Below are 26093 nucleotides of genomic sequence, written 5' to 3'. Positions count from 1 at the left end.
CATGTTAATATTAAATTAAAACATTGTTGATATTATAATACAAGAAAATTACCTAGTGTAGCACAGTTTGAAAAGTTCAGTTGAGTTACTGATTTTGAATTGTCCCTGTTTCCTCTTGAAGTTTATTATTATTTATTGTATTGTTGAATCTATAGCATTTCTCAATGTATTTATTGCTATTGTAATTGTGAGATATTAATATATTAATATATTTTTTTGGCGGTAGTTTTATATGCCGTTAACAATCATTTGCAATTATAGATACTGTTTCATGTTTCATCAACTGTGTTTCTGTTATTGTTGATAGCTAGTTCGTTTGATTAATCACCGTACCCAAATTCGGAATAAGCCAATCAGAAGCCGTTTCTACTGCCCTGGTATCTTGCGATATCATGGTCATCTGGGCCGAGTTGGGTTACGATAAATTCTTTATCGTACCGTTTTTAGTACTGTTCAGCGGTATATCAGGTTCATTTGGTCTCGTAATGGGTATTTTGGATCGACCTTGTTTCGCCATGGCTCAACCAAACTCGCCTGATAATACCTCCGAAGCGTACCAAAAGGAAGCTCATCGAAAGCTTCCTATATATGACGACGAAAGAGTGACGAAAGACAACATCAGAATGGAAAATTCAATAAAAGGTCCCCAATATTATTTTCTGAGAACATCCTCAATCCCAGGCTCTCGACTTTGCGTCGGGAGGATAAGAAGAGAGAGCCTGGGATAGAGTTGTTGTGGAATGGCAAGTGAGCCTGCAAGCTTCCATGCGAGAGTCCGGGAATCGGGCTAGCAAAAAATCGCTAGCAAGTGATCGATCGCTGTGCTTTCGTTCGTCGAGTCGTGTAGGAAAGAGCTATGGATACACACTTTGACAATGCCTGCCCTTCTTCGGCTTCATCAGAAGACAGTAAAGCAGGTATTTTATGAAGAACATTATCTCTGCCTTGGGTGACAGTAGATGTTGTCTTAGTACAGCTTATTTCTTGTCAATTTGTTTTTCGCAGATTCGGGGGAGAGTCTAAGAACATCAAATGTACAGGTACAGGTAAGCTTATGTATCAAACCAATATGAAACAAGTCTTGCAAATTGTATTTGTTACGGGTATTGTCACTATTCTACAGCGGGTATTACGCGTCTGATTATTCGCGGAAGTTGAATTCACGTGTTTTTGATTCACCATAACACAACGTCATAACAACAGTGCGACGAACGTGGAGAAACCGGCAGAAATCGAACCTAGGTTAACCTGAAAGATACAAAATATTTTACGCAGTGACTAAATGCCCGGCAGTCTGAAATTTTCACAGATTTTCCATATAAAATATAAAATATAAAATAAGTCTTATACAAACCTCTGAAATGCAAATGCAAATTTCCCGTGCTGACAACGGCACAAGTCGAAAAATCGATTTTGCTCATTTTTTGCCCATAGATTGGCCCTAGCTAGTAAACAAACGGACCATAGTTAGTTTCTGCTAATGCAGCTTTTTTGGGGAGAAATTTGCGAAAAACGATTTCGCCCCAACTGAGCTCAAAATCTACTTCTTGTTATGCTAAATTTTCTGAAAATTTGATTGCTTTGCGCGTCGCACAACAGCTACTTGAGAATCTTTCAATGGTCTTTACATTCAGCTCAGGTCTTCATGGTATGACTGAGTGAAAAATAAAATAAATCGAGGTTTCGTTTGAGCCCGAAACGAAATCGAACGGAAACGCAAAATATTACGATGTGTTGCAAACGAATTATAGCACTAAAATATCGCCATATTTTTCTATGGGCTATAACTTTAAATGCCCTAAAAACACTTTCTACGGGTTAACTATACACCCACCTGTTTGAAAATCAAAAAACATCTCTGGACAAATGGTTTTAAGTCGCCCGCCTTGGCCTGTGCTTTTCATGAATTTTTTCCCTGAACCGCCGTGGGAATGTCAACAATTGCGTGACGCGGGCGGTCACCCTGAATACATAATAATTCGTTTCGTTTTCTTAAAACATTTGGGTGAAAAAAGAAAAACATAATGGACCACTTTTAACTTAAATATTTTGAGGGTCATCGCTTTGGAAATTTCGTTAATTAAAAACGCCAATTAAAAGCAATTTACTTGGAGTTCGGGTGTTACCGCTATGTCGTTTTAAGCTGTCGTTCTTTCTTTGATCATTTTAATTACAAGAACGAGTTCTAGAAAGAAAATCGTTCTAATTTCATTTGTTAAGCGTAATGACAAGTTGATATTGTTGGTTTGTAGCCTTACGTGATCTGAAGGAACGCTACAGTGATTAAATTTGTATTTGTTGATATCGACGAATCGATTTTCGGTTAAACCTTTTTATTTGTACCAGTACATTTAGTGCCTTTTCTCCTTCTAAAAAGTCGGAAAAGGTAAAGTAAACAAATCCTAAAAGTTTAAATCATAAATAAGAGGCATCAACAGTGCCAGTGTCTCAGTAAGCTGTTAATTTAAACAACTACTGCGCTGGATGGATTGCTTTCCACTGTACGCACGTACTGTACATATAGTTCATTGTACGTAAATGTTTCTTTTTCAAACAACTGAAATGCTCAATATGGTATCTTGACAGATATTTTTTTTTCTTCAGTCTTAAAACTTAAGGTTAGAGTTAGGCTAAACCCTAAACTGTTTTGGTGGCCAACCTATTTTTGGCAAATTGCTTAATCAAATTATATTTATATTTCATTGAAATTCGCTCTTCCGTGACCGACTTAAGCGAACAAAACAAGATGGATGTTCGCTGTTCATTTAAGACCACAGGGACAGTTCATGGCCGATGACTTCACAGGCAGCCTCTCTTAAGACCAAAAACCGCGCAAACCCGCCTACCCCCTCCCCCCTGTCAATGTTGATAACAATCTTGAAGAAAAAAAAAACCTTGACAATAGCTTCAGAATAGCCACGTTTTAAGAATTGTTCGCCTCCTAGAACAGTATTCTGGAACTAAAGAGACAATAAGATAGATATTCATGTCTTATTCCAATAATAATGATTTTCCAGCAATCACGTTCTAACCACTTTCTGTTGTCCCTTTTTCCTTTTTTCCCACATCCGATCTAGTCTTCAGAATAGCTTCATTTTCTTGTAACATTGCTAGAGGGGAGGGGGTGTCAATTATATACTTGCTTCTATTCATCTTTTGTTCTAAAACGTCAAGGACGTAGTTGAAATCGTGGGTTTTAGCGCGCAAAAAGGGGAGGTGTCACAACAACTTATGGCCGGGATTGTAGGTTTACACTAGAGGAAATTGTTCTGGATTCATGATGAATCCGGAATGTTTTAGTGCCGGATTGATTTTGCCGTTTACACAAAAGTGGACGAATCCGAAATAAAAACTCCCCGGTTTGGTCGTTTCTCCGGAGATTTTGAATCCGGAATTTAAAGTGGGAACTTTGAATCCGAAAACTTTTGAATCCGGAGAGTTTTGTCGTGTAAAAGATTTTCTCTTGAATCGTATCCGGATATTTTTCCACCTGTGATCTTTTGAGTTTGTGGTGAAACGAAAATGGCGGATTACATGATGCAGTCGTAGTCGAGTCGTAGGCACATTGATGGCCATATGATGGCGGTCGCTAGCTGATTACCTCGTGCTGTTTCAGGTGTAGGTAGTCACTTTTATAATGGGTAATGCCATATTCCACAGAAACCCAATTTATCGACGCAAACAATATTGAAGTCCCACATACTTTACTGCGCAGATGACAATGATGGCATGATCGAAAACCTTGACGTTTCTAGATATTAAGTTAAGACCAGAATAAATACCTGGAGGTACCTTACATGATGGACAACAGTACCGTGGGCAGCGAGTTGACAGACTGTCTCAACCTATCCCTAGCCTTATTTTCGGAGGCATTTTGGTTCTCGTTGTCGAGGCAACAAACTGCTCGTTAACCATTCCATCATGAATGTTCCTGGAGTTATCGTCGTGTGTAAACGGTTAAGAATCCGAATATCCTTTCACTGTAAACCCCGACCAATCCGAATACTCTAAAACTGATGGATCCAGAAACTTTTACGAATCCGGAAAAAACTCCTTTAGTGTAAACCTAGTCCTATATCGACCACTGTAATGTTTATTTGTCTACCAGTGTTATGATCTGCAAATTTCAGTTACTTGATCAAACAACCAAAGTAGAAAAGATGAATTTTTTTCGCCCAGTATGATTGAAACTTAAACGCAATTTCTTCCTTGGCTAATTCAATTCAAGAAATTCCGGGCTTTCTGGCTGAGTTTGAGCATATTGTCTAGGTACAAATTTTCTACACAGCTAGAAGAGCTGAGATGCCGTCACGCAGTTAGTAGTTTATAGAATTTATCATGGTATTTGCAGTTGACTTTATTTGTCAATTGATGATTCAATTGCCATAAACCATAGAGGACTGGTTAAGTGTATCTCTAAAACTGCCACTGCATTGTAAGTTATCAGTGGAAATAATAAAATAAACAAGTGTTAAAATCATTTCCCGGAGCACTGTACTGTAGTCACGTTCTTTATCGGGGATGTCATGGGTGTTGCAATGCAAATGAAAAAATATATATATTTATACTAACTTAAACAACAAAAACATTTTCCATTATTTTATCCACACAACGTTTCAAAAATTGCTTTCATCGGATTGTTGGAAACGAATATTTACTTGAGAGTGGCAATCCGCGTCACGCAATTGTTTACATTCCAGCAGTGGATTTTGGGCAAAATCTATGAGAAACACAGGCCAAGGCGGGCGACTTGAAACCATTTGCCCAGAGATATTTTTTGATATCCTAACAGGTGGGTGTATATTTAACCTGTAGAAAGTGTTTTTATGGTATTGAAAGTTATAGCCCATAGAAAAATATGGCGATGTTTTTATGCAATAATTCTCTTGCGACACGTAAAATGATGCGTGTCAGTTTGATCTCTTTTCGGCCTCAAAACTAACTTTGATTTATTTTATTTTTTGCTCAGTCATACCACGAAGACCTGAACTAAATATAAAATCCATTGATAGATTCTCAAGTAGCTGTTCTGCAGAGCGCGAAGCAATCAAATATTCGGAAAATTCAGCAAAACCGGAAGTAGATTTTGAGCCCAATCGAGGCAAAATCGTTTTTGGCATATTTTTACCACAGAAAGCTGTATTAGCAGAAACTAACTATGGTCCGTTTCTATTCTTACTAGGACCCATCTATGGACAAAATACATGCGAAATCAATTTTTTGACTTGTGCCATTGATAGGCGATTTAGGTCGATTTTTATAGGCATTCACTCTTAAGAAAACTGTAAAGTCGCCTTGGTATTGACACAGTGAGAAAATTTATCGCCACAGTACTCGCACTCAGAGACCATCACAGAATTTTGACCGAAAGACTCATTCAAACCTCCAAAGACTACTCGATGTCTATTTAGGAATGGTAAGCAATTCTGAAAACTATTTCAATGGCTTTGGTATGTACAGATGTTCTTTTCTATGTCATGCTGAATTTCGCGTGTCTGTAAAATAGTGGCACGCACATCTGGTACCCACCATTTGTTTACAATGTCGTCAGAGCTAGAACTGCTTAAGGTATCAGTATGTACCTCAAGTTCTCCCAAAAATGCAAACTTTCTCTGTTTTAATCATGGGCTAGGAAATTCTGTTGTCTTTCTTTTTCAAAAACTTTGGAATGATAGTTTTTTTTTAGTTTCTGAGATGCAGAGGTCAATGATGGTTTTTTTAGTTTCTGAGATACAAAGAATAAAAGATTTTGAATGTTTAATTACCGCTAACAGCTAGATGAACAGCATTGGGTTTTGGCTCATGGAGCGAGACAACAGTGGCTGCTCGTGACCGTGTGACATTAGGGTTTGGGCAAAATCAACAGCTAGATGATTGTGCATGATTGCTTCGGGAAAGAAGCCAAAATGGCACAAGAACAAGCAGCCATTTTTCCCTTAGAAGGCTGCTGATTTGGCAGTGAGTGACCTAATTTCTCTAGTAAGCATCTGCTCCCGTGGATTTTCTGCCAGACTATGGCATTCTGCTTATTGCATTTCGTCCTCTTGTCGTGATCTACGGCCAATTTGCAAAATTCTTGGGATCCTAGCCATTCGTTATTCAAATCACCCACTTTCAGTAGTGTGACCTTTTCAGCAAAATAAACTGAGTACCAATCATTGTGACCAATCAAGAAAACTTATTGTGTTTCATCATCTGGTCTCTTAAGTTATTGTTTGCTGCGTCTACACTGTAGATCTGTGATGTTTCTGCAATTTTCTATTATTTTGATTTTTTAAGAGTGCTATATGTATTCCAAATTGCACGAGAAAAATCATCTGATTACTTGTTGATAATATTATGCAATTTAATTCCACCTTTCTACACCCAATTCCAGCATTTTGCTCTCAATTTCAACTTTCTACAATGTTCAGGACTAATTGATGGGGTCTGTAGGCAGGCCTGATAGGGTGCGATAAAAAAACCCCAGAAATTACGCAAAATTTTCGGGTAGATTAATTGAGAAGAATGAGCTATTTCGTGATAAATTATGCAAATTATCTGACTTTTTCCTGAGCTGTTTTTAGCATATTTTTCCTGGTTTCATGAGACAAAAACCACTTTATAATAATTGTACATTTATATAGCATCAATACTATGAAATATTCAAAAGTGCTTTACATATAAAAAGACTGCTAACAAAGTAAAACAAAGATCTATAAAAAGCATCAAATGTGCTAAAAATACAAAAATATAAGACGGCTGATATAACTAAAATTTACAAAAATTACAAACAGTCACAAGCAATTTTAAAAAGATATGTTTTCAATCGCTTTTTAAAAAATGTCCAAAGATGAGCTTGATGGTATGGCTAAGGGCAAATTGTTCTATAAAATGGACCCAAACGAGAAAAGGCACTATCACCAAGTTTAGTGCATTTTGCTCTTGGCACAGATAGAAGGGCTTGATCACAGGAACAAAATGAAAATCTCAGATTAGGCTTGTGACAGAGGAGATCCTTTATGTATTCTGGTGCTTTGTCATTAAGAGCCTCATGGAGCCAGTGGAGGTTGACAAGAGTAGGAGTAATGTGATCAAATGTAGGAATCTGATGTATCAGTCTAGCGGCAGCATTCAGAATCTTCTGAAGACGATTGAGGTGGTATTTGGGAAGACCGAAGAGAGGTGAATTACAGTAGTCAAGGTGCGAGGTGACAAAGGCATGAACCAATGTCTTTGTTGACACTGGTGTAAGATATTTCCTAATATGTTGAATGTTGTAAAGCCCACAAAAAGGCTTTGCTACAAATCTTCCCGATGTGGACATCCATACATGTGACAATCAAACCAGGTACCAAGGTTCTGTACACTACTAGAACTTCTGGGCTGTTCCAAAGACAAACTCAACATAAAGGAACAAAAATTAAACAACTATGTATAAATTGTGGTAAAAAAGACAGTGGAAGAAACAGCAGGCTTAAATTTCAGTACAAACTTTTCCAGGAGCAGGGCTGTAGCTAAGAAAATAGTCTCCCAGCTAAGATGTTCATTGAGCCGGTCACCATTTTTCCTGAGAGACCTGATGTTCACTGAGCCAGTCACCATTTTTCATGAGAGACCATTCTTTTGCGATGGCTCGAATGCAGGGTAACGAAGCTTTGCGTTTACAAGATGGCAGAATGCAGTACATGGAAAGAGAACAGTCGCTAAACAGGTGCTCAAAGCAAGATTTTATTTCAATTCCTTTACTCGTTATAGTAGCACCGATACTCAAGGTAGACAGGAATTTATTCCGAACTTTTCATGTAGACGGTTTGTTTGGTTCAGATACCGAATGATTGTATATTGCGTGTTACCTAAAAAATGGTTTGTCTACCAAATGATCACCCACCAAAATCAAGCTGGGAGTCACCTCCTTCTCATCCGGCAAATTTCGCCAGCAGCCGGCAGTTAGCAACAGCATTAGGTCGTCAAAATAAACATCACTTATATCAGCACTTCTGATTGGCCAAAGCAAAGAAAGGGATGTTTGTTTCGCACCAGTAAGTAATTCTTTGAGATTGAAAACTAGTACCAGTCTCTGGATTGATGTCCAAGAAATGCCTCAAACTTTCATTGTCTACAAAATCGAAGGTTGTAGGAGGTTTTCAAGGGGTTTCAAAGGCAAATCATCTTGAAATGACGTGTAGATGCAGCATTTTTCCAGATAAAGCGTTAACTAATGGTCTATTTTGTTAAAGTTGTGCAATTTTTCTTGAATTATGCACTTTTTCATGAATTGAGTGATTGGATGGGATTTGAGGCCGATTGTGTGAAATCGCACTATCACGCAATATCAGAAGGCCTGTCTAGGCCAATCAGCATGCTGAAATTTTTGCATGTATATTACCACAGTAAAAGTGCCTTGGTAACTGCACCGCAGGGCTGTCATTAAGTTTTGAAGCAGCCGTTGCATGTAGTTATCACCTGTAGCAGTGAGATATGTGGCCACGTTCTGAAGGCCCAAAAGGGTCTGAGCGTCTAGGGGGGTCTGGGGGCATCCCCCCCCCCCCAGAAATTTTTTGAACATGAAACCCCTGGAAATGCAATTTTCAAAATAAAAAATGCTGATAAAACAGAGTGATATGTTATAGTAGTACATTGAACATCTCTTTCCATTACAGTGGTAATAAGAATGAAATGCTTTACCATTTCTAGACTTGGGAAATTTTTCTTCCACTCTTTGTAGCATAATACTCGGTTCTACAGGGTGCCCATGTGCGGCTGAAGTACTTGCAGTACTTGAAGCTGTGATTCCTGGTATTTGTCGACTGCCTTGACTGGCTGTTTTGTGAGCTTCCTCATTTCCATCAGTCCGTTGGGATTTAGGAAAAAATCTGTCGATCCCAGGCTCTTTTGACGTGGGTTCTTTTCTCTTATTCATATCAAAACATAACTTTCTCTACACATGCGCGGGACCAAACACGATCGATCAGCCTGAACAACACTCTACATTGGTCAGCGGAATTTCTCAAAAGGTAGGAGCAGCGCATTGCGTAATAAGTTTTGCTGGTTAAAATGGCGTCTAAATGTAATTCACGGCGATTAAGCAAACTGAAAGTTCATCTCCAGAGTAAATATAAATAGTAGAACCAAGGAGGCAAGACACCAAGAAACAGTTATGTTTATTTCAACAGATAATGTTTAAAAATAAATTAGGTAACTGTAGCATGTTTGTACCATCAGTCGACATCTTCACCCGTAACATCGAGTGAACTCAGCCGTAACAGCTGTTATGGCCGGGTTACAGCCCTTAATGACAGCCCTGCTGCACCTATATTGCCTGTGGGCTGGACCTTTGTCTACCCCCAGAACAAACCTGGAACATTTGGCATCCTTGTACATGGCAGAGTGTATACATGATGTTGTTCTATCATAATTTAAGCAACCCAATCATAATAATTGCATTCTTAAGAGATGGTTTGCAATTTAGAGCAGAAAGATAGACAATCTTTGTTTAATCACGGTAAAATTCATCAACAGGAAACAACTTATAAATAACTAATCTAATACGTAGTATATAATGAGAAATATTGAACTGAGACTTTCTGCTGATAAATAATGTTGAAATCATGAAATATGTGCAAAAGTCTATCTGGTGTTAGAGCTCTTAATTTACAATCACCCCATCAAGTAATCTGACATTCCATAATTATACAAGACCCCTATTTTCTACTGCCTTTTGACTTACATGTAAGAGTGTTGTGTTCCTTTCACTCTTGCCTTGCCTTGAATCATGTGGAATTTATGTAATTTGCATTCTACAGTTTGTTGTGTTAATATCAGTGCTCATGGCCCTAAATTGTGATATGGGATTCTTTATGGGTAGCTAAGTTAACAGTGTACAGCAAAGTCCAAGGGTAGTGGTTACATGTCACCAGCATTATATTTTAATTTGTGTTTTTATGTCATAAGCAAAGTGAGAGTAACACAACATTTACATGCATGATCCTGATCATAAGATCATCAACTAGCTCTCTGCAAATGTCATTTTTGATGATGAAGATAACAAGGATGTGTATTTTTACCTTTGATAAATTATACTTCATATGTTATTTGCTGGCTAGGAGGTGTTGCCTTCACAGCATTTTCAAGACCTTGGTCACAGTTTTCCCCTATACAGACTAACCCTAAGGCAGCAAGTACTGTAACATGTTTATTTTTTGCCCTGCAGTAAAATAAATTGGTTTTAATCACAAATGGGTTTGTTTATGAAACTTTGTCATTTAATCGGTGTGTCTACAATGTGCGGTCTACATGTACCATAAATGATTTGTAAGAAGTCTTTACAACGAGTGAGTCTCGGATACTAGACAAAGAAAGAGGTATTAAAGAACAAATTTGTTTTGAACTACTTTATGTTAGTTGCATTTAGTTCATCCGTCAAGTTCTGCAAAAATGTTTTTCTAGTGTGAAATTTCGTGCAAAGTTAGAAGTTGAACTACAAATTAAAGAGGTTTCTGTGATCAGTTGTTGTGAATCACTTGAAATCAGACTTCTCTTTATCTACTGTAAGTTGAATAGCAGAAAGCAAAGAAATTTGTTATTTAGGTGTATTCCACAGAGATTATCTTATTTACCGCAACAATCAGAGAGGTAAACTCAACTGAAATTAACTCATTTTTTACTTAAAATTTCATGTTGAGAGAAATACAGGATTACACACCATTTTTACAGCACCTGTGAAGCTACAAACAGCCAAACAAACTCTTGCAACTTCAAAAACACTCATGACAGTTGCATTTATTTAAAGTGACTTTCCCTGCTATTTAAAACTTATAATAGAGACAAACTTGTGTTGATAAATCGTCAATGAATATGTAAAAAAGGGAAAAGATTGACGATTACCGCTAAATCGTTCATGAAAAAATAAGAAATCAACATGACGATTCTGCCTGTCCTGAGCGGGCCAGATGGGAAAATTTGACCCACTCCTGGAACCCATCAGATTGCAGATGTGAAACTGAAAAACGTATGACAGGTTTCAGCTATCAAAAATTAATATCGTATGCATACTCCTACACTATGGCTTATTGTATTGTTACAGAAAATATCCATATACCCTTCCCATGGAAGGTTTATTAGCTTGAATCCCCCCACCCTGCTGGAAATTCCATTTTAGTGCCATACTTTCCTTTAAAAACATTGGGCTTTTGAACCCCCCTCCTCCTTGGAATTTCTGTTAACCTTCCTTGGGGTGGGTATGGATATTTTCTGGAACTACACATTTAGCAGATCTTGGAGCATAGCTTGATGTGAAACAAGTCTTACATTCCATGTGTATCTCAAAACAGAAATTGGAAACTTGTTGGGGTGGTCAACCATGTCCTAGATAGGAGAGGGTCATTGAGTCAATGAGTAGATTTTTACATGACAGTTTTCATGGCAAAAATTCCTAGAAATCTCTCAAATAGTCACAAAGTTATGACGTGGTGTACCAATTGGCACTCTTAGGGAGTAAATAGTTAATAATCAATATAGGTATGAAATGTGAAGGTGAATTAATCAACATGACACGAGCGTGGGACAAAGACAAATTCTGAGTCCCCGACAAGAATCGAACCCATGACCTCCCGAACACCGGGGCGGGCGCTCTATCCACTGAGCTACGAGAACTCATGGAGAGCAAGGTCATTTAACTGAGTTCATATATGATAGGTGTCCTGCATACTGCTAGGATCAACGCTATCGAATTCATCGTGAGTAGTGATAAGTTAATAAAGATGGTGAATTTTAAGCTCGGTAATGAATGTGAAGGTGAATTAATCAACATGACATGACATGATATGAACTCAGTTAAATGACCTTGCTCTCCATGAGTTCTCGTAGCTCAGTGGATAGAGCACCCGCCCCGGTGTTTGGGAGGTTTGATTCCTGTCGGGGACTCAGAATTTGTCTTTGTCCCACGCTCGTGTCATGTTGATTAATTCACCTTCACATTTCATTACCGAGCTTAAAATTCACCATCTTTATTAACTTATCACTACTCACGATGAATTTGATAGCGTTGATCCTAGCAGTGTGCAGGACACCTATCATATATGAACTCAGTTAAATGACCTTGCTCTCCATGAGTTCTCGTAGCTCAGTGGATAGAGTGCCCGCCCCGGTGTTTGGGAGGTCGTGGGTTCGATTCCTGTCGGGGACTCAGAATTTGTCTTTGTCCCACGCTCGTGTCATGTTGATTAATTCACCTTCACATTTCATTACCGAGCTTAAAATTCACCATCTTTATTAACTTATCACTACTCATGATGAATTCGATAGCGTTGATCCTAGCAGTATGCAGGACACCTATCATATATGAACTCTCAGTGGATAGAGTGCCCGCCCCGGTGTTCGGGAGGTCATGGGTTCGATTCCTGTCGGAGACTCAGAATTTGTCTTTGTCCCACGCTCGTGTCATGTTGATTAATTCACCTTCACATTTCATTACCGAGCTTAAAATTCACCATCTTTATTAACTTATCACTACTCACGATGAATTTGATAGCGTTGATCCTAGCAGTGTGCAGGACACCTATCATATATGAACTCAGTTAAATGACCTTGCTCTCCATGAGTTCTCGTAGCTCAGTGGATAGAGTGCCCGCCCCGGTGTTTGGGAGGTCGTGGGTTCGATTCCTGTCGGGGACTCAGAATTTGTCTTTGTCCCACGCTCGTGTCATGTTGATTAATTCACCTTCACATTTCATTACCGAGCTTAAAATTCACCATCTTTATTAACTTATCATCAATATAGGTACTTGTACATATAGCCAGTATGCATGTTTATTTTTTTTATGTACTAAAATATTACTGCACATTTAGTCTCTGTGTTTTGTGTATCTTGTTTGTGTATTATAGCAAAGACCTGACCATATTAATATTTTATTTATCTATTAATGATAGTCTTGCAGCTCATTGATTATTTTTGGCAGCCAGTACTCTCCCCCATATTAATATTATTAATATTATGTCTATATTTGAGTGTATACAAAAGTTGGTTGATTGATATAATAATAGATGATAAGATTCATAATACTGGTAATGATAATTCATTTATTCTGTATAACATTACAGCTCAGTTGTTCCAGTGAGATCAAAGATGGTTGACAATATGAAAAGAACCTGTGGATTAAAATGCAATCTTGCTGATCTTAACATCTGATATTATTTGGTGCTACAGGAGAAAAATGAACCAGGTACAGAAACAAGAGATCAGTTAGAAGATCAGCGTCCACTACATTTGAACAGCACTGAAGACGGATTATGTGGAGTGGATAATACCAATGATTCAAGCAACAAACCTGCAGAGGTAGAATCAGAACATACTGGGACAGACTTGTCTCCAACAAGTGATGATCATGTGCTGAGGGTAATAGCCACAGCTGCTGAGCGTGACTCCCTGGAACAGATCGACCGGCTGGTGAGGGAGCTGCAGGAATATGAAGCAGAGAATCAGAATCTCAAAGCGGAGTTCAAAAGAAATTCTCTCGCTCAGGATAAACAGAAGTGCTTTGGAGAATGTGGAGCAGATGGTGCATCTGAAACAGTGGGAGACTGTCAACAACAGTCAAGTAAGTAACTGTTTTCACAACACTTGATAATTTTGATACATTCTGGATTGTAATCAATATGTTGCAAAAAGATACAGAGTTTGATATTGTGATGCTGGGGTCACCAAATTTTTTTCACTGGCAACTAACTTTTCACACTTGGTTGCCAGGCTGGCCCCTAAGATATTTAAATTCTTTCCTTAATTTTCGTACTAGTCGAATGAGTGAAATAAATGTTGAATGCATGTATAGCCTTTGAAACGGTGTTCTTCTTGTGAAATACCCAATGACTTTTAGATGTGAAGTGAAATCGACTCAGTTCATCAACTACATTCCATATTCGCATCTAAGATTTTTGTGAAAACTGTAAATTGCATTTGTTAGAAAGCCAAGCATATATAATAGATTTTGGGTAGAAGAAAAAGCGTATACAACTTTAACATGTGTAAAAATGCTGAAGAAAAATTGACCATGCAAGTGCGATTACCCATATACATGTAGTGTGTGTACTGTTTACTCAACAATGCAGCAAAAATTACAGCTTTATTATTATACCATAGCACTGTTTTCAATGGCAACTGTAGTTTTAAAAAATAATGAAAGAAAAAACTGTCCTTTATTAATGATGAATTGTATTAACAAAACTGTAAAGAACTTGTACGTAACGTATTTCAGACATATAATATGTCATTGGGCGGCTGGGAGGTCTGTACAGTGAAAAACTGTGACCGAGATCTTGAAAATGCTGCCCTCGGCCTGTGGCCTCTAAGGGCAGCCTTTTCAAGCCCGAGGTCACAGTTTTTCATTATATGGATCAACCCTAAGCCGGTCAATAACATGTTTATCTTTTTTCCTCCGGTAAATTGACTTACGAGTGGGTTTGTTTACGCAACTTTGCCATCGAATCTGTACATGCCAACTACAAACCACTTGTAAAAAATGTAATGAGTGAACAAGCGAGTAACTCAGATACTAGACAAAGAAAGATGTATTAAAGAGCAGATGTTTTTTTGAACTACTTTATGTTAGTTGCATTTAGTTCACCAGTTAGGTTCTCCAAAATTGGTTTTCCAGATCTCTGTTGGTCATTGCAAATCACTTGAAATCAGACTTTTCTACCATAAATTGATTAATGGATAGCCAGGAAATTTGTTAAGTGTATTCCACAAACTCAACTGAAATTGACTCATTTTTTACTTAAAATTGTACAGAGAGAGACAGAATTAAGCGCCATTACAGCGCTAAGCTACAATCAGCCAAACAAACTCTCACAACTTCAAAGAACTCAATTGAATTTACTGACAGTGACTTTCCTTGCCATCTAAGGTGGCTCCCTATAGTTTTACTATCGCATGTACTTTGAGGATGAAAGCTCAAAAAATCTGCTTGCGCTCAAAGGAAAACGTCACTGTTTTTTGACATCTTATGACATCAACATGAACACAAAGGGCAAAACTGACAGTGAATTTTCTCGCGTTTCCTTCAGTGAATTTTTTTTAAAATTTGGCTCAGTTGTAACCACATACAATTCCTGTAAGATACCTTATTTTTGTTAAAATATGTCAGAGCTAATCTAATATATTTACAAGAATAACAAATTACAGGAAAAACGGTCTGAACAACCTTGACTTTCTACCAATTCAAAATGTCATATCATTTTCATGATATGGCAAAGTATGGAAAAGTTTCACCAAAGGAAAGTATAAATATTAAGGAGTTTAGGCCAAAATGAGGAATATATCTGCCTGTCATCAGATGAAATGTTACCATGGTAATGGCCTTAATCCAAAAGTTGACAACCCAAAAGTAAGCCTTATTTTAACATTGCCCATACTGGTAAATCTCTACAGGGAAAACTTTAAGAGAAATTAACTAACATGCACTCTATAGGGAGAGTGTTCGTAAATACTCTAGGGAGCCTCCTTAAGGGTGTATAGAGATCTTAAACTTGTGTTGATTACTCGTCTATGAAAGTGTAAAAAGGGCAAAAGATTGACGATTACCGCTAATTTGTTCTCGAAAATAGATCAACACGATGGATTCTGCTTGATGTGGTGGTCCAGTTGAGAAAATTCCGCCCGCTCCAGGAACCAATCAGATTGCAGGATTTGTTGAATTCTGCCCACTCATGAGCTGAGAAAAAGATAATAAAAATAAATTGGTATATACCAAACCAGTGGATAGTGCTTTTTGCACATTCTGATTGGTTACTCAAACTCGGGATAGTGTTTGCTATTCCAAGCTGGTGTGGCGAAGGTCAAATTTTTCGTGCAAACTTACGAAATAAAAGACTTTTTGCAGTCTTCTGAGTCAATTTTTGTGGATATTTTATCCTACTGGTTTGGTTGGTATATACTAAAACAATATTTTCCTCAGTGTCAGTGGCTAGTGGTGGATATTTAACTCGCATCCCAGTAATTATCCACCACCAGCCACCATTTGGAGCTTTTTGTAATCAAATTAATACTTGAGAAACAGCAAGACATACACTATAAGCTACCCAAAGTTTATTGATAGATATCTTCACGTTGATTGGTATGTCAGTTAAAAAAAGAAAAAATGCACAATTTTTGGGCATTTTCAGTGGCAGCTGGGAGCTTAAATGGCGATTTTCGAACTTTACTTGATTTCAAAAAAACTTAAGTGCCTCAGGACCATTGAATGGTATTTTCGAAGACGACACACTGTAGAAGCAATTTTGGCAAAATATGAAAAAATCCGAAATTTCACAACTGTCATCTCATTCTCGATATTTAGAGAAATTGGCCATTAACATCTTCTTTTGATGTACTGTATTGCAAATCAAAGTAGACAGCACTTCTAAGTTAGGGCTTGACACTAAATTTTCAGATTACTAGCCTAGTGGCTACTGACAACTTAGATGTTACTAGCCAAAAAATATTTTTACTAGCCAAGCATTGAGGTTGGCTACCTTACTCCATGAAATTTTCGCGACATGTTTATTCCATGGGTTGGGGGTGTGTATACTTTGTGACACTTCAATTCCATGATTTTGCAAAATTTTTTGTATTAATTTTTGAATCACTTAAACTTCACGTTTTTGAGTAACACACAATTTATTTACTTGGCAATGTTACTTAAACATGTCCTTGAATTTAGTTTACAGACTTTAGCAACTGAACAATAATGTCAAAAGTAACAAAAACACAATGGCGGGACTATATGTCAACAGTATTATAATGTGTTATGTTCCCAACACTAACTCTTCGCATCACTTTAAATTTGCAATTTTTTTAAAACAGTCATGAAATTCACAAAATTAACTGGCCGCAAAAATTTTATGTAACAAGGTAAGTCCAATAAACAGCAGAATTACTAGCAAGACTTGAAAGCAAAATGCAAGCAACTCTCTTTAATACACAACATTGGTAATTACATTGAACTTATTAAACTAGTTCCAATAAAGTTGATTCCAGTTCCCGAAAAGACTTTCAAGACTGTTTTTCTTTGAGACTTCCTTGGAAAAATATAGAGACCCTGAGACGTCATTGTAAAAGCTGTTGAGACTTCTTCACAGACTGACAGGCACCATAAAAATGTTTCAAAAGCAAAACAACTATTTGAACAATACTGCAAACTGTCGTTGGTGAAATTCGACTGCTAAAAACAACTGATCTAAATGATCTACTTATTTCTGTAGTTGTAAGTTTGTAAGTATGCATATGATGCCAGACAAATCACAGAACATTGATGTGCTCTTTGAGAAAATGCTGTCTTGTTTGTCAAACATTTCTTTCAACATAGCAACATGTTCAGTTATCCGTTTACGCACCACAGAGCGAAAAGAAGACAAACTTGAATTTGCATACGTGCTGGACAACACATGCCTGGTAATATGGTACATGTATGTCCACAATGAAATTCTGACCTTGGTTCCCAGAAAAGGGTTTGTTTTCCTTGAGAAAGACCGAAACTTGTTCGGCCAATTTTATTCTGTTTATTAGCCAAAGTGGCTAGTGAAAATCAAAAACCTACTAGCCAAAACTAAATTTCTACTAGTCTGTGGCTACTTGGCTACTGTTAGTGTCGAGCCATGTAAGTGGTAAGTATTTACCCACCCTGGCTGTCAAGGCCGAGTTGCACTCTCTGTTTTTTGGCTCACACGTGAGATTTATAAATCAAAAAAATACTTCATTAAAAGAAATCCTTTGCTCGGGTTAGTCTGATATGTAATTTTAAAGAACTCAGGACTGCACAGCATTTAAAGTTCCCGTGGTAGCGAAAGAGATTAAAAAAAAAAACAGTAATTCATGTCTAAAAAAAGTGTGCAGTTGCTATGCATCAGTGAAAAGCCTGCACATGAATGTTAAATGTATTTACTTTCTTTAGCACCAGTTTATGGAAAACATTGAATCAAAGCTTGCAATATGGAAGCTGTTTTTTTAAATAGAGAAATAAAAGAATGTCATTTAGTCTTATTCTCCGTTATTTTGGAAAAAAGTGGTAAACTGATTAGATACAAAAAAAATGTGTGATTCGCGCTGTTTTAATGTCTCTATTGTGGAAATATATAAGGCCCAATGGGCGGAAAAGTTTTGGCGACTGAAATGTACTTGTGCTGGCAAACAAATCTGAAAACCTAGGAGCCAGCTTGCCCCAAGGTTTTTTTTCCTGAAAGTCAAGCCTGAGGCAAAAGAGACTCCAATTGTTTTGTTTGTTTCACTGTTGATAGCTTTTGTTCAATCACATCCTTCCAATGACTTTAGGGTCTTGGAACCAGTAACAGACCTTACTACAGGAGACAGAAGACAAGATCTGGTGGACACGAACAAGGTACTTGTTTCATCAATATCAATAAGGCCATCAAGAAAAGTTCTTCACACTGCCTTTAACATTGGTGTGAACAAGGGAAGTGGGAGTTAAGTGCTGGTATTAGGTCTCAGTGAGGTTAGCTAGTGTCACCAATGCTCTCCTCATAAATGCTGGGAAATGCCTTTGCATCTAACATAGGCTCAGCCAGCGAAGTGATATGCCACACATCCTCATCATTGTAGTCTCTGGTAATGCAAGTGGCAGCTAGCAGCTGAGCAGCAGTGGCAAAAGGCGAGCATTTGGCACCTTCAAATAACCGGAACCTGTGACTAAGGGAAGGAAAACCCTGACAGAAAACCCTGGCCCTCCAGGTTCAAGGTTGGGTGCGGGGCTAGTCACTTCAACCTGTAAAACAGACTTGATTACAGAAACTGGACTCTTGATGATTATAGGTTACAGTAGGTACAGTACAACAGTATGCTGGGCTCCAGATGAGACCTTTATCAACTGGATTGACTGTGTCATCATGACTATGGGTGAAGGTGAAGGAAACCCATACTCCGAACAAATTGCAGGGTGACCCAAAAACTAAGCTACATTTGTTTGTAAAGGTGGGATTTTGGAATGTGAGAACTATGTTCTCTGTGGGAAAAACAGCCCAGATCACAGCTGAGATGACTCAGTATGGATAGAGGCAGTATCAGCTACAGAGGGTGGGATAGCCTGGAAGCACAGATGCAACAACCCAATTCTCCACTAGGAGAATGGAACAATGATGAACTAGGGAACTAATTTTAAGGCATGTGCGAAACATGGTATTGATTAAAGAGTCAGGTCTAAAGATAATCTCAAATTTTTGGTTGGGTCATAAATGGGGTAGAGTAAATCACAGATTTTGGTCTTAATTGGGCAAGAGTCTTGGGAAGGCGTCCGCACACCCCAACTAATTTCTTTGGGAGTTTTTCCCCCCTCCCCACGGGGTCTGTTGGTAGTGCTGGACATCCAGTTAATTGGTAATTGAGTACTGTGTTTCTCCAATTGATTTGTATGTTTGGTCTTTTCCCACAGGTTTCGTCCGACGGAATCCCCCAGTCTCCTCCGATGAATGACCAAGAAGTCGCAGAACAATTAGTCACTGGAATTGATAGTGCATTCCTTGCAAGGCACTCTCAAGATGGAGGCCTTTTTGAATGGCATCAGGCCAGTGCAGGAGCCTCTTGTATGGCAAGTACTATAAACTTTGTTGAGCATAACAGGGCTATGTCGTACATATTGTACCATAATGATATTAATATTTTGAGACAGAAATTCTTACTATGGAGTTCAAAAGCTATTAAACCATAGTGAGTGTCTGTCACGGGTGGGGGGAGGGGGGAGGGGGCAAGGGGATTTACACTCACTTATATGGGCTTTCTGTCTGCCCATGAAGCCATATGCCACACGTTCTCGTCATCGCAGTCCCTGGTGATGATGGTGGGAGCTACATGTAGCAGTTGAGTGGCAGTGGCATAAGGCAAGTATTCAGCACCTTCAAATAACTGGAACCTGTGACTAAGGGAAGGAAAACCCCAACAGAAAACCCTGGCCCTCCAGGCTGGGGGTTGGGCGTGGGGCTAGTCACTTCAACCTGCAAAACAGACTTGATTACCGAAACTGGAAACTCGACGATTACAGGCTACAATGGGTACAGTACAACAATATGCTGAACTCCCGATGAGGCCTTTATCAACTTGACTGACTGTGTCATGACGACTTTGGGTGAAGGTCGGAAGGGAACCCATACCCTGAACAAATCGCTGGGTGACCCAAAAACTAAGATAAAGGTGGGATGTTGGAATGTTAGAACTATGTTCTCTGTGGGAAAAACAGCCCGGATCACTGCTGAGATGACTCGGTATGGTCAGAGGCAGCATCAACTACAGAGGGTGGATAGCCTGGAAACAGAGATGCGACAACCCAATTCTCCACTTCGAGAATGGGACAATGATGAACTAGGGAACTAATTTTAAGGCATGTGTGAAACAGGGTATTGATTAAAAAGTCAGGGCTAAAGATGATCTCAAATTTTTGTTGGGTCATAAATGGGTAGAGTAAATCGCAGATTTTGGTCTTAAATAGGGCAGAGGTTTTGCAAAGCTGTCCGCACACCCTAACTAATTTCTTTGGAAGTTCCTCCTCCCTGCCACCCTTGCAGGGTCTGTTGGTTGTGCTGGACATCCGGTTAATTGAGTATTGTGTTGATTTGTATGTTTGGTCTTTTCCCACAGGTTTCGTCGGACGGAATCCCCCAGTCTGTTCCGTTGAATGACCAAGAAGTCGCAGAACAGTTAGTTACTGGAATTGATAGTGCGTTTCTTGCGAGGCACTCTCAAGATGGAGGCCTTTTTGAATGGCATCAAGCCAGTGCAGGAGCTTCTTGTATGGCAAGTATTATAAACTTTGTTGAGCGTAACAGGGCTATGCCGTACATGTTCTACCGTAATTATGTTAATATTTCGAGGCCAAGAAAGGCTTACTCAGAGTTTAATAGCTAAGCCATAGTGAGTGTCTGTTGGTAGTGCTGGATGTCCGGTTATTCTTCAAATGATATGTATGTTTGGTCTTTTTCCACAGGTTTCGTCAGTTGGAATCCCCCAGTCTGCTCCAATACATGGCCGAGTCTCGACACGGTAATTCCCGATAGCTCATGTGCGAGATATCAAAATTCTAACATGGCAAAGAGGCTTTCCAACTAAAACTGCAAATTTTCTTTAAGAGTTCAGTAAAAAGCCCTGGTGCCATGGTAGAATTTTAATATATCAAATGTGCGCCATCCTCACAGCATTTGTCATCTTTATAATTAACTTGTTAATTAAGTTAGCTAGCAGTTGCCTGCCTACGCATAGCCAGCTTCTTTGTAAACTGATTGGTTTTATACTTGAATTTAGGGTTTGCACGTTTCACAAGTTTTCTAAACTAACCCATGTGTAGGTACTTTACATTACCCTGTCACAGAAGGCAAAGTGAAGAATTCGTATAGATAAATATATTGATTCCATTGAGACCTTGAGCTACTGTATTGTATTTTAATTCCAAGCTTTCGCCGTTCAACGGCATCATTAGGGAATGAAAGAAAATATTCCATAGTGCGTGATATAAACGTGGTGTAGGTGACGCGAATGATAGAATGAGTGTAAATATGGTGATGCAGGTATACGATAATATGGGCAATAGCTAATGAGTATAAGTGATAAAGCGATAAAAATAAAAATAAAGCAGTTCAAGATAAAATGAAGTAAAATAAAAGTTCTCTGAGTTCGATACATGGTTTCGGAAATATACGATGAAATGGACAATCGTTAATGAGTACAATTGATAAGGCAATGCCAAATAGTTCAAAATAGAAGGTCTCTGAGTTCGATGCATTCTTCACGGGAATTTTAAAATTTTATCAATAAATTTATCTATTCCGATATGCTATTGAAGGACAACTTCAAACGTTCAAAGAATTAGTGATTGAGATAATGCTTTTTTATATATTTGTATTTTACACAGGGGACCGTTTGAGAACGACTGTGTCTGCCGGGAGGTAATATTCAGATTGCACTTGTATAGCTTTATATTGTAATCAATTAATCATCTTGACGGTTCGGTAGTTTGAAATCCCCGAATCTAACTAATTCTCTCGTCTTGTCTGTTGCTTTTGTCTGTTCGTTGACAAGACCCGATTGCGCGTTGCACTTGAAAAGGAAAATTCAGGGGAGCAGGGTTGGCGCAGTGCTTGCCTCCCACCAATATGGCCCGGGTTCGATTTCGGCCCAGTGTCATATGTGGGTTGAGTTTGTTGTTGGTTTTTCTCCAGGTACTACGGTTTTCTGCCCTCCTAATAAACCAACATTTCCAAATTCCAATTCGATCGATGGTATAACAAATTATTTATTATTTACTTAATGCCTCTTGGCTTTTGGGTTAAAAATACATAAAAGTGAAGGCTTTAGACTCGGTCCTTTAGAGTGTATATTGAAGCAACCAGACTTCTTACCCTAGTTTTCTTTGAGCGATAGTGAACTTCGTAACTAATCGCCTATAGAAAACTCGAGCTTTTAACAGTAGTTTAACTTTTTAATATAGTCCTTAATATCGTCTTAAATATTGTTAATTAAAAGTGAAGAAACGTATGGTCTGCTGCTGAGTGCTTATTTCACCTCTGTGAAAAAGTGACACTTGGTTTGTCTTACATGTATATTCCGGTACGAGAGTGAAACTGATAATTTTAAAGTTAACAAATTGACATCAGGTTTTCTTTCGTCTGTCCTGTTATTGATCATGAAGTTCGTCATAACATTGTGAAAGTAGCTGGATCCACGAGGCGATAGCCAACCATCACCTTGCCTATATCCGCAGACTATCATTTTAAAATATGATTTTCTTTAATATTCAGGTAAACAGTCAGACTTGTGGTGTCCGCGGTACTATTAGGCCATCAGACGACACGTGCTGTATATGCTTGCAGGTGATTTTCACTGATTACATTTGATATAGATTCCTTTGCACCAGGCCCCGATGGTCTTCTACTTTCTGCGAGTGCAGGGAGTAAGGGTGGAGGAGGTGGGGCCGGGAAGGTTGGAGACTCGTATAAATGGTGGTGCTGTTGGTACCTTGTATGTGTTAGAAAGGCGTGTTTGGTACTTGTTTCAGTATCCACCATTGTACTTATTGCTATTGGAGAATTTCGGTAAATTTGTAGTTGGATAAAATTAAACTGCTTTGGCATGGAGTATTTTCTATTTTGTACTGACTACATATCATTCTGCACTGTACTTTTAGGATGCGTTCAGTGGTTGCCAAATCCTGCCATGCTCACACAAGGTACATACTGAGTGCCTTATTGACATGATTCGCCAAGGTGGCAGAGACGGCGGGTAAGTACATACAGTTACATCTTTCCTTTGACTGGCCACCTCTCTTTAGTGGTGTGGTCTGTACATTCAATATCGTGAAACTTTCCTGTATTCTCCGGTCGGAGAAAAGTCGGAATTTTGTTTAGAGTCGGAAAAAATTGACATTTTGAAGAAAAGTCAGGGAAAATTGAAATAATTTAACACGGCTGATTTAATACTGTTCAAGGCTGGAAGACACATTTGGGGTCACTGTAATCTCAGGGATATTTTTCCTTAAGGGAGAAGGAAAATTTGTTGTCAGAGAATTTAAAAAAAAAAATATGTCCGTGGCAACTATGAGATGTCCCGGAGCTGGACGGGTGCACTTGATATTAAACGTTCAAGCTGTATTGAACATAATCCCAAAAGGTGATTGCTCAGTACATGTTTGACTGTATCAAAAGCTCTTGTAGAGCCAATCGCCATGAGCTCATTTTTGTTTTTATCAGGAATGGTTTATCTACAGGTTAACGCAATCAGCGAGTGAATTATCGGAATTTACCTGTACGAGTTCACCAACAATGAACGAGAAATTTCAATACCGCACGAGGCTTGCCGAGTGCGGTAGTGAAAATTTCGAGTTCATTGTTTGTGAACGAGTACAGGTAAATCCCGATAATTCACGAGCAGTGAGTGCGTTAACATTCTTAATATTCAAACTGAATACACTGCACAAAGAAACTCTGCATTGAAACCACTATATTTGAGTCAGCTGAAGCCATGGTGTAATGACAGTGGTGTGTTGAATTTACACCACGGCTATTACACCACGATAATGACGTCAAGCTGGATGTCAAGGTGGTTGTCTCGTCACAACCCAGTATCACGTGGTACAAATTAGCCAATCAGAAAATCGGAATTCCTGTAGGAAAGTTGAATAATAATTGTTTATTTTCACGCTTAAATTATAGAACACACTAAATATATTTACTTTCTTGTGTCTTTCAGATTTATTTGCCCAAGTTGTGGCTATGTATTTCTTCGGCGAGGCTAGCTGTGCCTTGTCCAAGCCGAGGCGTTAGTGGGTTTTTTTTTAATGGATAAGGGTAACACAATGAAATAAACAGAGAGAGCTAAGTTATTTCGTTTTGGGATCACTACTCTCATATGTGTTTGTAGAAGGGAATGTAAACAAAATGAAACAAAGGCCTTTCTTCAACAAAATTTATTGAGAAAAAGTTAAAAAAAGGAGATATTGTATTAGCGACTCTATGACTAGTATGTTATGGAAAAGATATTTTTTTATCGTCAAAGCCGTTATTTAAGAGGGAATGATGTACAGAGAAAAAGTTTTATTCCATAGCACCACTGGCTTGCATTGAGTCTATATGGTACGAATTAAGATAATCGTGGACTATAAACTAATAAGAGAGGTTATGCATGACGTTTACGGCAAAAGGCAAACGGCAAAAATGAAACTTTTGCCGTCTGTCTTCAGCTGTCTGTACAGTAGAGTGAAAATATTTGTATTTGCGGTGAATAGTAGGAGACATTTTTCTATTTTTGTGTGATTTATATAAGGATTAGGAGAAAAGAATAAAAAAATCAGAGCTTCTCTTGGCCGTTTGCCGTCTGCCGTAAACGTCATTCTTAAACTCCCTACTATATAAAATATATTTAAATGAGTTAAATATTGACCTTGACCGGTCATGGTCAAGGGAATTGGATTCTATTAGTTTCTTATAATTGTGGCTAACCGTGTGGCACTAAATTTTGGCGGGAGTTTATTTTTGCGTATCGGCGATTTTTTGTGTTTTGCGGGAACTAATTTTTGCGATTGTAAAGACTAGGTTTTCCAGCTTGGTACTAATTTTTGCGATTTTCTGGAAGTCGCAATTAATTGAAATTACACCATTTTCGCATTTTTGCCTCGTGTATATCACGATTACATCGTGCTCTTGTTCGGAATTATAGATGATCTTCTCGATGGAGTACTGTACGGGTCCGCAAATAATCCCGGACCGCAAATTATCCTGACCGAAAATAAGGAATGGCATGGGTTTATATCAGAGGAAGGTGAAAACATATATAAAAATTACAAACTAGAAAACATGTTTGATCATTTTACCGGAAATACTCCACAGTTGCTTTTTGTTCTTCGAAGGGTATTAACTTAGAAAAACATATACTAGTAAACATCCTGGAAATCTCGGTGGCGATAGTATCAAACATATGTGAAACGGGAGTTAATGTCATCTATCTAGCTGATTGTCAAAACGAAGCGCAAGCCACTGGAGATATGGCCTTGCTTGGACGTGAAGCTGAACTTCATAACTGTAGCATGTAACTATTGGCTTCTTAGAATACTCAATTAGCCATTCCCCAGAATTAAAGCAAAAATAAGACCAAGGAGAAATTACAAAATAAATTTGTCCAAAAATTTGGAAGAAAATTCGAGTGCTACAGACATTGACGAAGCGTTGTAGGTCTATTCAGATGACAGCGTCTTCTGCGATGGTAGCTTCATGGTTTGATTTTAGTTTAAAACTTTAGACGAGTGACGTTAATGGCTCATAAAATTTGATTTAACTATAACACCGAAATATCAATGTTTAGCTAGGGAGGATATGCAGCGTATGTTGCATTGAATCTGGTCATGATTCTACTGAGAACTGCAAAGAAATTCAAGCCAAGTCATGTTTTAATGACTGAGTGGTGCAAGTCATAGCATCGTGGTTAGCAACAAAATTTAGTCGAAAGCCGTAGGAAAAATAAGCAAGCTGTAAAGCCATTACAATTATTTAAGATGGCTTTAATAAAAATATCGGTATTCACGTACGCCAATTCCCCTATCCACACCATTCCACCATCCATGCGATTCCTTATTTTTTGATCGGGATCATTT

General features: G+C 38.4%; 2 protein-coding genes across 2 annotated transcripts in view; both read left to right on the top strand.

Moving 5' to 3' along the window:
• The window catches only part of LOC145482234 (uncharacterized), a 189857-nt gene extending 165487 nt beyond the window's left edge, over positions 1-24370 (top strand). The window contains exons 21-22 of the mRNA XM_081460863.1: positions 23136-23230; positions 24197-24370. Coding sequence (XP_081316989.1) covers positions 23136-23230; positions 24197-24242 — 141 coding nt within the window. The 3' untranslated portion in view covers positions 24243-24370. The remainder of the gene's footprint in view (positions 1-23135; positions 23231-24196) is intronic.
• Positions 111-20863, top strand: LOC145480500 (uncharacterized). The gene is made up of 6 exons (XM_081458744.1): positions 111-917; positions 1006-1046; positions 13187-13577; positions 18250-18350; positions 19398-19553; positions 20597-20863. Exons 1-6 carry the CDS (start codon positions 857-859, stop codon positions 20861-20863), a joined length of 1017 nt encoding a protein of 338 aa, XP_081314870.1. The 5' UTR covers positions 111-856.
• Positions 24371-26093: the final 1723 nt, after the last annotated feature.

The sequence above is a fragment of the Orbicella franksi genome, chromosome 3, assembly GCF_964199315.1.
Source record: "Orbicella franksi chromosome 3, jaOrbFran1.1, whole genome shotgun sequence".
Classification (NCBI taxonomy): domain Eukaryota; kingdom Metazoa; phylum Cnidaria; class Anthozoa; order Scleractinia; family Merulinidae; genus Orbicella; species Orbicella franksi.
Note: the sequence above shows the minus strand (reverse complement) of the source record. Positions and strands in the feature narration are given on the sequence as shown.

Bases quoted from the DNA above. Each gene is read 5' to 3' on its own strand.
- LOC145480500 (XM_081458744.1), top strand. From the start codon at position 857: ATGGATACACACTTTGACAATGCCTGCCCTTCTTCGGCTTCATCAGAA. The intron at 918-1,005 runs GTATTTTATGAA...TGTTTTTCGCAG, and splicing joins ATCAGAAGACAGTAAAGCAG to ATTCGGGGGAGAGTCTAAGA. The intron at 13,578-18,249 runs GTAAGTAACTGT...CACTGTTGATAG, and splicing joins AGACTGTCAACAACAGTCAA to CTTTTGTTCAATCACATCCT.